The sequence below is a fragment of the Sodiomyces alkalinus genome (assembly GCF_003711515.1).
Source record: "Sodiomyces alkalinus F11 unplaced genomic scaffold SODALscaffold_11, whole genome shotgun sequence".
NCBI classification, from domain to species: Eukaryota; Fungi; Ascomycota; class Sordariomycetes; order Glomerellales; family Plectosphaerellaceae; genus Sodiomyces; species Sodiomyces alkalinus.
In genome coordinates, this window is record NW_021167089.1 from 396,102 (window position 1) to 409,536 (window position 13,435).

The 13,435-nt window shown below is 57.9% G+C and overlaps 4 protein-coding genes across 4 annotated transcripts; 1 reads left to right on the forward strand and 3 right to left on the reverse strand.

Moving 5' to 3' along the window:
* Positions 1 to 21: 21 nt before the first annotated feature.
* On the reverse strand, positions 22 to 2,125 carry SODALDRAFT_316760 (peptidase C1-like family protein; the record flags this gene model as incomplete). The annotated part of the gene is made up of 2 exons (XM_028609320.1): positions 1,471 to 2,125; positions 22 to 1,360 (listed from the first exon to the last, which is right to left on the reverse strand). Exons 1-2 carry the CDS (start codon positions 1,725 to 1,727, stop codon positions 22 to 24), a joined length of 1,596 nt encoding a protein of 531 aa, XP_028463171.1. The 5' UTR covers positions 1,728 to 2,125.
* A 249-nt stretch (positions 2,126 to 2,374) lies between these two features.
* Positions 2,375 to 3,091, reverse strand: SODALDRAFT_337381 (translation protein SH3-like protein; the record flags this gene model as incomplete). The annotated part of the gene is made up of 2 exons (XM_028612677.1): positions 2,375 to 2,976; positions 3,070 to 3,091. The coding sequence occupies 2 exons, from the start codon at positions 3,089 to 3,091 to the stop codon at positions 2,375 to 2,377; spliced, it is 624 nt and encodes a 207-aa protein (XP_028463172.1).
* Positions 3,092 to 6,023: 2,932 nt separating this feature from the next.
* On the forward strand, positions 6,024 to 10,081 carry SODALDRAFT_346319 (hypothetical protein). Its single transcript, XM_028613250.1, has 4 exons — positions 6,024 to 6,033; positions 6,121 to 6,174; positions 6,236 to 6,525; positions 6,614 to 10,081. Exons 3-4 carry the CDS (start codon positions 6,493 to 6,495, stop codon positions 9,932 to 9,934), a joined length of 3,354 nt encoding a protein of 1,117 aa, XP_028463173.1. The 5' UTR covers positions 6,024 to 6,033; positions 6,121 to 6,174; positions 6,236 to 6,492; the 3' UTR covers positions 9,935 to 10,081.
* Positions 10,082 to 10,527: 446 nt separating this feature from the next.
* On the reverse strand, positions 10,528 to 11,076 carry SODALDRAFT_283579 (DUF1768-domain-containing protein; the record flags this gene model as incomplete). The annotated part of the gene is made up of 2 exons (XM_028608417.1): positions 10,528 to 10,918; positions 11,003 to 11,076. Coding segments are annotated over 2 exons (465 nt in total), but the record flags the coding sequence as incomplete, so codon positions are not given.
* Positions 11,077 to 13,435: the final 2,359 nt, after the last annotated feature.

The window sequence follows — 13,435 nt, forward strand, 5'->3', positions numbered from 1 at the left end:
CCCACTTGCATTACAGAACCATCACGCAAGACTCCCCATGGGATCCCATAGAGGAAGTACGACAGGCGTCTTCTTGAGCACGTCCTTGACCTCCTTGGCGAGGTACAGAGGGTCCACGACAGCCTGGTAGACAAACTCATCCATCCACGCATCGGACATGACGAACCAGCCCTTCTGCCCGGACCGCTCGCCCCAGCTATTCTGCACCCGCCACCGCACCGTGCCGCCCTGGGAGTCGACATGCACGCCCGTGAGGACCATGGCATGCGTCAACTGCGATTCCCTTGCGCGGAGCCGATCCGCCTTGTCGAGCCCCCGCAGCCCGACGCCAAAGCCGAGCTCGCAGTCGAAGAGGTCGAGGTCCATCATGCCGAATGTGGCGCTGCTGAACTTGCCGACGTCGGAGCCGAAGAACACGGGCTGCCCCCCGCGGAGGCTGGCCACGCAGGCGGCCTTGAGGGTGTGCATGTCGACGTTGACGTAGGTGACGGGCCTGCCCCCGACGACGTTGCCGAGGCGGTCGACGGTGAGCCGTGTCAGCGGCGGGTGGCGGGGGTCGTGCACGAGGGAGACCATGTTGGTGGCGCGGTGGAGGGCGCAGGGCGCGAGCGAAAAGACGCAGGGTGTGGTGCGCAGCTCGTGTGCCTGGCCGTCCGCGTCCTCGTACGCCCAGGTGAACTCGGCACGGGGGTCTGGCGGCGGCCCGAGGGTGACGGTCAGGACGCCTAGGATAGCGCGAAGCATGCGGGCCTTGGCGTATGTGACGGCCTGCGAGGCCGTGGTGGCCTTGTCCTCCTCGTCTTCTTTCTCCCTTCCATCCTCCTTTTCCTTCTCCTTCTCCCGCTCGACAAGACGACGGAGGACTACGGCATACTCACGCAGTTGGGACCTGAGGATCCTGTTCAGGACAGACGAATTTTTGGCGTTCCATGTATCCGGGTAGAGGGACTGCGGCACGAGCCCGTACTTGCTAACAAGGTTGCTGACCATGTCCCACTGGCCGCCGTCGGAGATGGGTTCGGCGAGGAGGTGCTGCACGAGGCGGGAGTCGAGGTGGTATCCGTGGGCGGCGGTGTCGATGACTTGCTCGAGGAACCAGTTGGCCTTTTCCAGCTTGTCCCAGAAGAAGAGGTAGGACTGGGAGAGCTCGAAGGCGGCGAGGTCGTACCGCTTCATGAGGGCCACGCGAAAGACGTTGGTCGCGGCGAAGAGCCAACAGCGGCCCGAGGCGTTCTGGTTGGTGACCGGACTGCCTTCCAGGGGGATACGGACGTTGAAGACGTGGGGGTCGGCGCGGATAGTGGCCGCGGAGATGAGGGCCTTGCGAGGATCACCGACGCTGAGAGCCATGAGAGCGAGCCTTTGGGAATAGTTGTGAGCACAAACATCTTTTCAGGATTTGGGGGGGGGGGGGGGGTTGGCTGGGGTGAAGTAGGGATTTTGGTGGGTAGTTCATGTCACCACACATACCTATTCTTGGGCTCTTCGAGGAAACGGCGCTGCCATGACTGGACAAGCGGCAGCGAGAGGCTCTGGGGCTTACGGGCAAGGCAAGCCGATTTCTCGTTCATCTGGTTGGATTCGGGACTCTCCTGGTGGCCATTGCGAATATGCACCCCGTCAAGACCCTGATGGAGGGTCTCGTCGGTCATGACCTCGGCGGACATGATGACATGAGGCGGGGGCTTGGAGGGTTTACCCCCCATGCTGATGAGAAGCCAGGACATGGAAAAGATGATTGCCAGTAAAGGGTGTGAAGAGAGGAAAGGGGGTAGGTAGGGATGAAAACAAGGGGAACGAGTTGGTGGTTCGACTCGACAAATTTGGAGGGAGACGCAGGTAAGGAGAGAAGTGATGAGGACAGAGAGCAGACAGACTATGGCGGGGCTTTTATTATGACCAGATATTCGTAGGCATTCAGAATGGGCTTCATATTGTTTGCGGCTTCAGGTGGCGTCGGAAGGTTTGAGGATGAGGGAAGTGTAAGTGGTGTAAGTGGTGTAAGTGTACGGACAACAGGCAGGGCACCTACACAAAACGAGGTGCTACTAGCTTAGGTACTTACGAAGGTACCTTACCTTGGGTAAGTACTAGTACAGTCCGCTACGATGACACGAACGACGAAAGAAGAGAAGGCAAGGGATTCAATTCAATGAGATGCCTCCAATTACAACGTAGACTAGACTCAAGACATTTACAAAGCAGCCTATCCACTGACCAAAGCTTGTCGTGGCACAGAAGTAGAACGACAAAACCGGTCTAGTACACAAGGCAACTAACTGCATTGAAACAACACCCGTCTCCAAACACACACATCTCCTTCTACCTAGTTACCACCTTGCCAGGATGGAGGGGGGTACATCTTGCGACCCGTTTACAGGCGAGAGCCGTGGATGACCTTCATGTCGACAGCAAGCTCGCGGCCGCCGTCGTCAAGGACGAGGACACGAACGCTGCCGCGGCCGCTCTCGAAGGCCCTGCGGAGACGCTCCCACAGGTTGGACTGCTCAATGACGGGCATGCCCTGCTTGACATCGCCAGTCTCGGTCATGGCGACGACGCGGCCGTCGGCCATGTCGAGGACGCGGTACTGCTTGAAGACGGGGCCGAGCATGGTCTGGACCACGACGCTGGGCTCGGGGTTGGAGATGAAGGACGACTCCTCGTGGAGCTGCTTGGTGAACAGGTCGACACCCAGGTAGCGGTACTGGCCGGTGGCGGCCGAGGTGGAGATGCGGATGACCTGGCACGGGCGGCCCTGGAGCATCAGGAAGTCGCCCATGCGGATGTGGTGGCAGGGGATGGTGACCGTGTTGGGCAGGTAAGGGCCCTGCTTGGGGGGGCACGGGCGGGAGCGGGTGCTGACGGAGGTGCGCGTCTCGCGGACGTCCCGGTCAACGACGGGGTCCTGGCGGTCTTCGGGAACAAGGCGGTCAGCCAAGTTCTTGAGCCCCTGGCGGAGGGAGCGGTAGTTGCCTTCCCAAATTTGGGGAGAAAAGGAAAATTTCGCAACATGGAAATTCAAACCGAAACCAAAACACCAAGGAGATTGTAGGGCTCAAAACTCACCATCTTCATCGTAGTAACCCATCTTGGCCTTGATACGGTCGCGAAGGCGGCGTCTGGGGGGTTCGACGGTTTCCTCGGTAACCTTGTAAGAAGCGTTGTCCTTGTAAACGGGAGCCTGGCTACGGCCCTCGACGGTGAATTCGGATTGGCGGAACTCGGACTGGGCCTTGGGAGGAGGGCAAGGACGTTCGACAGTCACTTCCTCGCAGCGGTAGCTAGGCTGGAAGCGTTCGCGGTATTCGCGTTCAATGCAGTCGATGGGAGTGTCGTAGTGGCGGTGGTGACGATCAACCTCGACGAAGGTCTGGGAGTAGTTGTTGGGGCGTTGGGGTCTGGTTGGAAGGTAAAAGGGAAAAGAAGGAGGAAGATGTCAGTCGGAGGAAAAACGAAGGGGAAATTCTTCACCGGTGTTTTCAATCGTCACTCGGTCAACCGGGGCGGAAGAAGAAAAACGTGCATGGGCCATTGGGAAAAGGAAAGAAAAGCAAGGCTTGCTTGCTTGCGTGCGTGCTGTGTTGTTGCTTGGGTCTCGGGCAACGAGCCCCGGCGGGTGGATGTCCAGTGGGATGGATTATGCAGGCGGACAACGACAAATCAATCTCGCCAAAATAGGGGTGGCTTGGGCGGTCTGAGGGCTGAAGTGATAAAGTGATAAATATCACTTGGCCAGGACCAGGGTAGGGGGTGGGGGGGAGCGAGTGGGCTGGGGGGTGAAGGGAAGAAGAATACGAGGAGTAAAACGGGGACGGCACAGGAGAAATCAGGCCAGCCCAAGGACAGAAAAACGAAGAGGGAAAAAAAAGATGGTCTGTTCTTCGCCTTTTTGCCTGTGGACCGCCGTTCTCTTGGTCGTCCGCTCTCCGCTCGCTACCTTTTCAAATCGACATGAAGCGTGATTTGATTTGGTTGAGAACATCCGGACAGCGTCCGAGCAGATGGGCAGCGAAGTTGAGGACGCGAAACAAGATAAAACGAAACAAAACAAAAAATTGCGACATACCGGTACTCTTCGTAGGTGGTCTGGATCTCTTGACGGAAGCCCGGACGGTGGTAGTGTTCTTCGTAGCGGACCTCTTCTTCGCTCAAGCGTTGCTGTTGCTCCTTGCGAGGAGGAGGGAGTTGCTGCTCGGCAGCGACGGGGGCGGAAGCGGCGAAAGAAGAGTCTTGACCTCCCGGTCCGGCCTCGGGCTTGGGAGGGAAATGGACCTCGACTTGCTCCTGATGAACGGTCTCGGTGACCGTCTGGGTCTGGGTCTGGGCCTCGCTGTCCTTGTAGGTGGACGGGAAGACGCTGAAGGGAACGGGGACGCGAGCCTCAAAGTCCAGGATGGGCGACTGTTGGCGTGGCGCAAAGAGGAGCTATTCTTCTTGAGCGTGACCTTCCGTTGGTGACGAAAGGAAAAGCAAAAGAAGAATGAGAACCTCTTGCTTTGTTTTCCTAGAAAAACAAAGTAGAAGGGGGGAAAAAGGGAAGAAGCCGGGCTTTAATGGCACCACGCGCTTCTTGTGCTTTTTCTGTTGTTCTTTGCTTTTCTTGAGGTTTAAAGGGTAAGAAGCGCTTGACGATGGATGATAGAAGGAAGGCGGTTAGGTATGGAAGAAGAAGAAAACGAGGAGATACGACAGTCGGGAGAGGGCGATGCGTATGGGGTTTTGTGGCCGGGGGTTGTGTTTGGCTCGTTGCACCGTTGCGTGGCAGAGGGTTGCCGCGGTAGTGAGAGGAGAGTGGTACAGTGTAGGGGAGGCCAGGGTGTATATAATACAGACGAGGGGTGTGTGTATCGAGGCGTTTTGAGAAGAAGGCTGGGGGAAGAAAAAGTACGTTGTACGGAGTACGTTGTAACGAGTGGTTGTGACATGCTACCTTGGTGGACGAACGAAAAAGAAAGAAAAAGGGGGGAGTAAGATTTGTTGTCCTCAGCTCAGGCGAGATGAGGACCGCGAATCCTGGGATATTGTGTTGGTATTTGTTTACATTCGATCAAAGAGGTTTAGCTCGGAGTGATAGCTTCAGCTTAGGGCCATGTACCTGCGGATCCTTACCCCTGAATTGCCCACACTGCACGTAAGGTATTCCTGCTATTCCTGTGTAAGGTACAACGTACGAAATAAGTACAAAGTCCGATCGTCCCCTTTAGCCTCTCCGACGCTTTTCAGGGCGACGCGTCTAGGCTCATCTGAGGACGTGTCTAATCAACTAATCAATCACGATAATTATCGGCTTGGCCTGAACCTCGGTTGTTCCTCAATCGACCCAGCCATCTGCATTTGCATTTGCGTTGCAAGGGCTTGCTTGGCCTTTCGAGACGGCTGGGAATGCACGTGACATGATGGCACTCAGACAGAACGACCATCTCACATCCTACGCAGTATGAATGCCTAATTGCAGCTCTGTGCAGGAGAGCCCACAGGGAACCTGCTCTACCGTCCTCTCAATTGGTCTAGGCCTTGGCGATCCAGCAGCAAGTCGAGCCCCAACCACCTCGTGTTCTTGACCGTCCCCCGTGGACGCCCTCGATTGGATGTCGGCGATCGCTGATTTCAGCGATGTGCAAGAAGCTAAGGTTAAGGTACAACGTACAACGTACTCGGCTTGTTAAGTTGTTATTACCTTTTATGCATGTTGGCTGTCTGTACAGATACAGCGTAATAATTGTGCTAGGCCAAGCTGCGACGACGCCATCTTGTCCCCACTCCCCCACAAACCCCCTGGTCCTACTTTCAGCCTGTGCCGTGTCGTGCCGTGTCGTGTGTCGTGTCTTGCGCGTTCGTGTCACAAGTGCGAACGAACGGTCTCCAGACGACTTCAGGGAGAGCTAGTGGTGTCCTAATTATCCTCGTTCTGACCCAGCAAAGTCGACTCACAGAACTCTTTCCAGCCTCCCCAAGCTGTCTCTTATTGCCTTTCGTCTTGGAGTTTAGGTTCTTATATCATTACGATGGAAGGGGCCCTAATTAGCACTTGTTGGTTTCCCAGCCTCCTCTGATTCCTTGTGCTTGGCCGTTGCTCTGGCGATAGATGTTGGTTGGTGCTGACTAATTCCTTTGTAGACTTCGTCCCGATACGCTGTACACGGATGAATGTGCCTCGGTACCCTGATATTTGTGCGTATCGTATGCAATTGGACAAACGGGTTAAAATCATTACTAAGCATTTGTTCTAAAGCGGACAAAGTACGGATCTATACCTAACTTTTAGGTACCTCAGACAGTGGAAATGCCCCGCATCGACGTAATCTGAACAAGTTGTGTGTCAACTCGACGAGCTTCGGTGCCCCTCCAGACATTTTGCCTCTCCATCAACCACCAGTTAAGGGAACTCGCCCTCGTCTTCATCCTTTTCTTTTTCTTTTCTTTCTTTGCTCGAGGACCAGGACCAGGACCAGGACCAGCTCCCGTTCCCTCGTGCTACCCTGATCCACCATGAAGCAACGCTTCTCATCTCTCGATGTCAAGGTTTGTCCCGCGACTCCCCCCTTCGAGCTCAACAATGGGAGAAAAGCAGGGTCTGCTTTATGCTAACTGGAAGCTTACTACTCCGCAGGTCATCGCCCACGAGCTCCAAGAGAGCCTCGTCTCGCTACGACTGGCCAATGTCTACGACCTTTCTTCCAAGATTCTACTCCTAAAGTTCGCCAAGCCAAACAATAAGAAGCAACTTCTCATCGACTCGGGCTTCCGCTGCCACCTCACAGACTTTGCGCGCACTACTGCCGCGGCCCCGTCCGCTTTCGTCGCACGTTTGCGCAAATTTCTCAAGACGAGGCGCCTGACCTCCGTTCGCCAGATCGGCACAGACCGTATCATCGAGTTCCGGTTCAGCGATGGCCAGTACCGCCTGTTTCTCGAATTCTTCGCCAGTGGCAACGTCATCCTGACAGACGCCGACCTCAAGATCCTCGCACTCCTCCGGAATGTGCCCGAAGGGGAGGGCCAAGAACCGCAGAGGGTCGGGCTGAGCTACTCTCTGGAGAACAGGCAAAACTACGGCGGCGCCCCCCCGCTGACCGAGGAGCGTCTCAGGGATGCGCTGCGCCTCACCGTCGACAGGGCCGCCCGTAAGGCGGCTGCTGCCTCGGGCAAGAAGAGCAGATCAAGACCCGGAGACGAGCTGAGGAAGGGTCTGGCTACCACGATTACCGAACTGCCTCCGATGCTCGTCGATCACTCGTTTCTCGTCACCAATTTCGATCCCTCCATCTCCCCGGCCGAAATACTAGAAAACGACGAGCTTTTGGCCCACTTGCTCCGGGCATTGACCGAGGCGCGGAGGGTCGTCGAGGAGGCTACTACTTCGGAGAAAGCCACCGGGTATATCATCGCCAAACACAAGAACGGAAAAGCAGAACCCGGAGAGACCCCCGGAGACTCCGCTGACACGGAAATGGCCCGACGGGAGGACCTCCTGTACGAAGACTTCCACCCGTTCCAGCCGCAAAAGGCCGCCGACGATCCATCGGCGAAGGTGCTCACCTTCGAGGGCTTCAACAAAACCGTGGACGAATACTTCTCCTCCCTGGAGGGCCAGAAGCTCGAGTCGAAACTCTCGGACCGCGAGGCTGCGGCGAAAAGAAAACTCGAGGCCACGAAGGAGGACCATGCAAAGCGCCTCGAGGGCCTGCAGGAAGCCCAGACGTTGAACGAACAAAAGGCCGCCGCGATCGAGGCCAATCTCGAGCGCGTCCAGGAAGCCATGGATGCCGTCAACGGCCTTTTGCAGCAGGGAATGGATTGGGTCAACATCAACAAGCTCATCGAGCGAGAGCAGGAACGGGGCAATCCGGTGGCAGAGATGATCAAACTTCCCCTGCGACTCCACGAGGATGTCATCACCCTATTGCTGGGCCGAGAGGAGGAGATGGACGACGACGACATGGACGAGGCATACGAGTCGGGGTACGAGTCGGGGTCCGAGTCCGGCAGCGAAAGCAGCGACGACGAGGATGCAGGAGCCGGTTCAAGAGGCGCCGATAAGCGGCTTCAGGTCGACGTCCACTTGAGCCTCTCCCCGTGGGCCAACGCCAGAGGATACTACGAACAGAGACGTACGGCGGCCGTGAAACAACAGAAAACGCTGCAGCAGTCGGGAGTGGCGCTGAAGAACGCAGAACGCAAGATCGAAGAGGACTTGAAGAAAGGCCTCAAGCAAGAGAAGGCAGTCCTGCAGCCCATCCGGAGACAGATGTGGTTCGAAAAGTTCATCTGGTTCATTTCGTCCGACGGGTACTTGGTCCTCGGCGGCAAGGACGCGCACCAGAACGAGATGCTGTACAAGCGGTACCTGCGGAAGGGGGACGTCTACTGCCACGCCGACCTCCACGGCGCAACGTCGGTGATCGTGAAGAACAACCCGAAAACCCCCGACGCGCCGATCCCCCCCGCGACGCTGGCGCAGGCCGGCATGGTGGCCGTCTGCAGCTCCAGCGCATGGGATTCCAAGGCCGGCATGGGCGCTTGGTGGGTCCACGCCGATCAAGTGTCCAAGTCCGCGCCGAGCGGGGAGTACCTCCCGGTCGGCAGCTTCACGGTGCGAGGGCAGAAGAACTTCTTGCCGCCCGCTCCGCTGCTGCTCGGGCTGGGGGTCCTGTTCAGGATCAGCGAAGAGAGCAAGGCCAGGCACGTCAAGCACAGGCTGCGCGATGATGCGGATAGCGTGGCAAGTTCCGCCCCGCAGGAAAGCATTCCCGAGACCACCATTCCGTCGGCAGCGTCGACCAGCGCCCAGGAGGCCGGAGATGATGAGAGCATGGATGAACAGTGGAGCGGCGATGAGGAGGAGGAGGAGGAGGAGGACAGCGCCCCGCGTGACAATCCTTTGCAGGGACGTAATAACGACGACGAAGGAGACGAGGCGGGAGAAGGTGAACCGTCGGAAGACCCAGCTCCGGTTCAGGAGATGGGGCGGTTGGAGGTTTCAGGGAAACCATCTGAGCCCAACAAGCCGGATGTCGAGGAGGAGGAGTCTGTTAAGAAAGAGCTCGCCGAACGAGTAGGTGACGGGGATGGCGCGGATGATGGAGACGACAGCGACGCCGTCGAAGATGGCGACGGTGCAACGGAACGCACCGCTACCGAAGGACAAACGATGACGGACGAAGGGCCTTCGGCACCAGCAAGCTCTCGTGGCGGAAGCTCGACCCCGGCGAACACGAAGAAACCGCAAAAGCGAGGGCAAAAGCGCAAGGCCAAGAAGATGGCGACCAGGTACAAGGACCAAGACGAAGAGGACCGGCTGGCGGCGCAGGCGTTGATAGGCGCATCCAAGGGCAGGCAACGGGCCGAGGCGGAAGCCAAGGCGAAGGCGCAGAGGGAAGCGGAGCTGGCGGCGCAGAAAGAGAGGCGGCGGGCACAGCACGAGCGTCGGAAGAAGGAGACGGCGGAACACGAGGAGGTGCGGCGGCTGATGCGGGAGGAAGGGGTGGAGGTGCTGGAGGCCGACGAGGAGGAGAAGACGACGGCGTTGGACGACCTGGTGGGGACGCCGCTGCCGGGAGACGAGTTGGTCGAGGCGATCCCCGTGTGCGCGCCTTGGAACGCGATGGCTCGGTGCAAGTACAGGGTCAAGATGCAGCCGGGGGCGTTGAAGAAGGGCAAGGCGGTCAAGGAGATCTTGGAGAGGTGGAAGGCGGATTCGGGGAGGAAAGGGGCATTGGACGAGCGGGCGCAGGACACGGAGCGGATGTGGCCGCGGGAAGTGGAGCTCATCAAGGGGTTCAAGGCGGAGGAGGTTATCAACGTGGTGCCGGTGGGTAAAGTGAGGGTCATGATGGCGGGAGGCAGTGGAGGTGGTGGAGGCGGCGGCGGAGGTGGAAAAGGGGGCCAAGGAAAGGGAGGTAGGGGTGGGAAGGGGTCGAAGAGGAAGTAGGAAGCGACCATGGGAGGGAGGTCAGGTTATGCACTAGGAAGGGAAAGCGAGGGGATTTAACCCGGACAGCCTTACTCGGTACATTGCTAAAAGATATGTCACCATCTATATATGAGGTATATATATACATGCGTATGTTCTACGCCCAACTTCTTGACCTTTTTCCGGGACTGTCAAGTAATTAGTATCGGTAGAAGAACCCACCGTGACCTGTGTTAGTTTCTGTATTGGCTGGGCATGCATGTACCCGGCAGTTCCTTGACAAGAGCACCAGATTTGTCGAGTCCTTCCGGCGTTTAACAGCGTTTGTGGGGCCGATCAGACGGTGCACATCCGGAGCGGAGGGGCGGGGCACCGGTGTACTGTGTGTGTACTTGGTACTAGATGAAGCGACGGCAGTTGCGGGCACTTGCGTCTCGGGTAAGTGATGCATGACGAGGGACGGAAAAGTCTCAACTAAGTCTTTTTATCCGAGAAGCTCCTGATTCAGTATATATGGGTTGTGAGGCGAGTAGGATTGGTTATTCATAATGCGATGAGTAACGGATGGAGTAGGTATATGAAATAGTCCGGTGTCCGGCGTTCCCTCACCGTCAACTCCCGTCCTGCCGTCTAAGCATCGTCCTCACGTCCATCAAAGCCTTCCCGAGCAAATTCAACCCCCAATCCTCCCTCGTCACGTTCTCGGCATCGCGTTCCTTGTAGCCGATGCCCCAGACGGGATCAAACGGCGACGCTTCCACCAGCTCCGTCTCCCCCGTGGCGAGCAGCAACTCCTTCAGACCGGCTTCGGAGACGGCACGCGTAAACTTGAACAGGTTACCGCGACGGACGATGGCTTCGCGATGTTCTCGCCACGTCGACTCGGAGAAGTTGGATACCTTGCGGCCGAGGTCTTTTGCTTGGCGGGGGTGTTTCGCCGTGAGGATTCTATGGGCTGAGGCGGCGTCTTTGAAGAGAAGCGCCTTGTGGTACATCATGTAGCTATCCCCGCCCCCGGCCCTTCTTGTTAGATTTTTCATGTCGTCTAGCACTGGAGTTGAAGAATGAGAGGTCTTTTGAACGCACTGTTCTGCTGTAAAGTACACCTTATTCGGATCCTCCTCGTCGCGAAACGGACAGAAGTACCACTGGGACAGCCAACGACCGACCACTTCCCCCAACACGGGCCAGACGGCGTATTCAAAGCCCAAGGTGCCAGTAAAAGCGCCCGGCGATGAAGATGGCGGCCTTTTCCCGACAAACTCAGATCATTGGAAATAAATAAGAAAATAAATAAATAAATACATAAATAAAGAAATAAAGAAAAGATGATGCCTATGGAGGCGGCGGCCGGTGCTGCATGTGCGCCTGCCCATACTGCTGCGACGAGGACGAGGAAGTCTGCGGTCGCATGAGCGGGTTATACCGCGGGTCATTAAGGTAAGGCGTGACGGTCTGGTCAATGACCTCGGTAGTCTTGTTCAGCCACTTCTTCGCCTTGGCGCTTCCGAAAAGCCTACTGCTGCTGGTGCTGGTGCTGCTGCTGGTGCTGCTGCTGTCCATTTTTGACGGCACGGACGGCGGCGGCAAGTGCGTCGGCCTAGGGGGACCCCCGTAGGTGGCCGGATTGTAGACTGGCTGCTGGAGCTGGATCGGCGAGGGCGGAGGTGGTGGGAAGGGAACGGCCGTCGAGTTGCGGGGCGGGAGAGGTGGGGGGACGGGCGCACCGCTTCCCGGGTGTTGTAGGGGAGAAGCTGGATGCCCCAGCTGCGGGCCCGGAGGAGGTGATAGTGTTGAGGGCGGATAGAGCGTTTGCTGCTTGGCCGGTGGGCCGGCTGGCGTGGGCGGAGTGGGAGCTTGTTCCGATGCCTGGACTTGCGGTGTTTGCTGGATATAGGTGGACGTTGACCCCGGCCGGTTGGGGGAAGAAGTGATTACTTGTTCATACGATGGAGGAGGAGAGGTCGGTGTGTTCTGGTGATGTTGCTGCTGTTGCTGTTGCTGTTGCTGTTGCTGTTGCTGTTGCTGTTGCTGTTGCTGCTGCTGTTGCTGTTTCTGTTGCTGTTTCTGCTGCTGTTGCTGTTGCTGTTGCTGTTTCTGCTGCTGCTGCTGCTGCGCCGATGGCGGCTGTGCTGGGCCGGGGGAATACGTGGGCCCGGGAGCATACTGCGGGTATTGGGAAGACGGCGTGGGAGTCGTTGGAACGGCTGGTGAATGACCCAAGGGAGGAACAGCTTGTGGCGACTGGGGGGCATGGGACGGAGGGGGGGAAGATGCGGGTGGCGCATACTGCGGTTGTGAAACGGGGGGAGTATATTGCGGCTGGGAAACGGGAGGAGCATATTGCGGCTGCGGAATCGGTGGAACCGGTGCTATCGGTGCTCCATAACTCGCCGAGATCAAGGGGCCCTGAAACGTAGCAGCAGCAGCAGCGGCACCGGTTGCGGAAGGAGGTCGGCAAGGCAAGGTCAAGGTCATAGACGGTCCTTGAGGTGTAGCAGGGCCCGGGTTCGGGTTCAGGTTCGGGTTCAGGTTCGGGTTCAGGTTCGGGTTCAGGTTCGGGTTCAGGTTCGGGTTCAGGTTCGGGTTCAGGTTCGGGTTCAGGTTCGGATTCGGGTTCGAGGGACCGGTCGGAGTCGAAGTCGCGCTCGAAATAGGTGGGGCTGTCGGCGTCGGTGCTTGCCCCCCCTGCGGGGGAGAAGCCGCGGTCGGGATGTGAGGCCTGAGGGCTTGGGGTGTCGAGTCGAAGAGGATCGGAGCTTGGCCCGTAACGACGTCGGACCCTCCCCCAGGCCCCGTTTGCTTTCCCTCCCGTCCCTCTTTGCTGCCTCCCACTTTGACGATATTCAGCGGCTTCACGTGGAAAGCCGGATCCTCTTCAATTCCCTGGTTTTCTTGTCCTCCCTGGTCCTGACCGTGTCCCTGTGCTTGGTCCTTCCCTTGGCCCTGTGCTTGGTCCTTCCCTTGGCCCTGCTCTTGGCCCTCTCCTTGGCCCTGCTCTTGGCTCTGCCCTGGGCCCTCTCCTTGGCAATGTCCTTGACCCTGTCCCTGGGAGTCCATGTCAGATACTGGACGGGACCCAGCATCGTCGGGTAGGAAGAAGCCCCAGGGGTTGGCTTGGATGGGGGAGGCCTCCTGCTGTTGCTGTTGCTGTGTGGTCGAGGTCGGGCTCAGCTTCGAGGAGTCGGCCGGCTCGGCGGGCATCTCGTAGATTGGGCCATCCTGATTCTGCGACTCGGTGGGTTTGGGCGACCATGTGGACGGCGGGTTTGCCGGGGTAGTAACGATGGGGGCTTCGAGCTCTGCAACGAATTGCTGCTTCTGCTGCTGCTGCTGCGGCGGCGGGCTAGTGGCCTGGGGTTGTTGGAATGGGTGTGGTGAAAAAAAGGGCGAATGCGGCGACTGCGGTGACTGTGGTGAATGTAGCGGTGATTGGGTTTGATGAGGTCGCTGGGGTTGCTGGGGTTGCTGGCACTGTTGATATTGGTACTGCGGTTGCTGATACGGATACGCTTGATA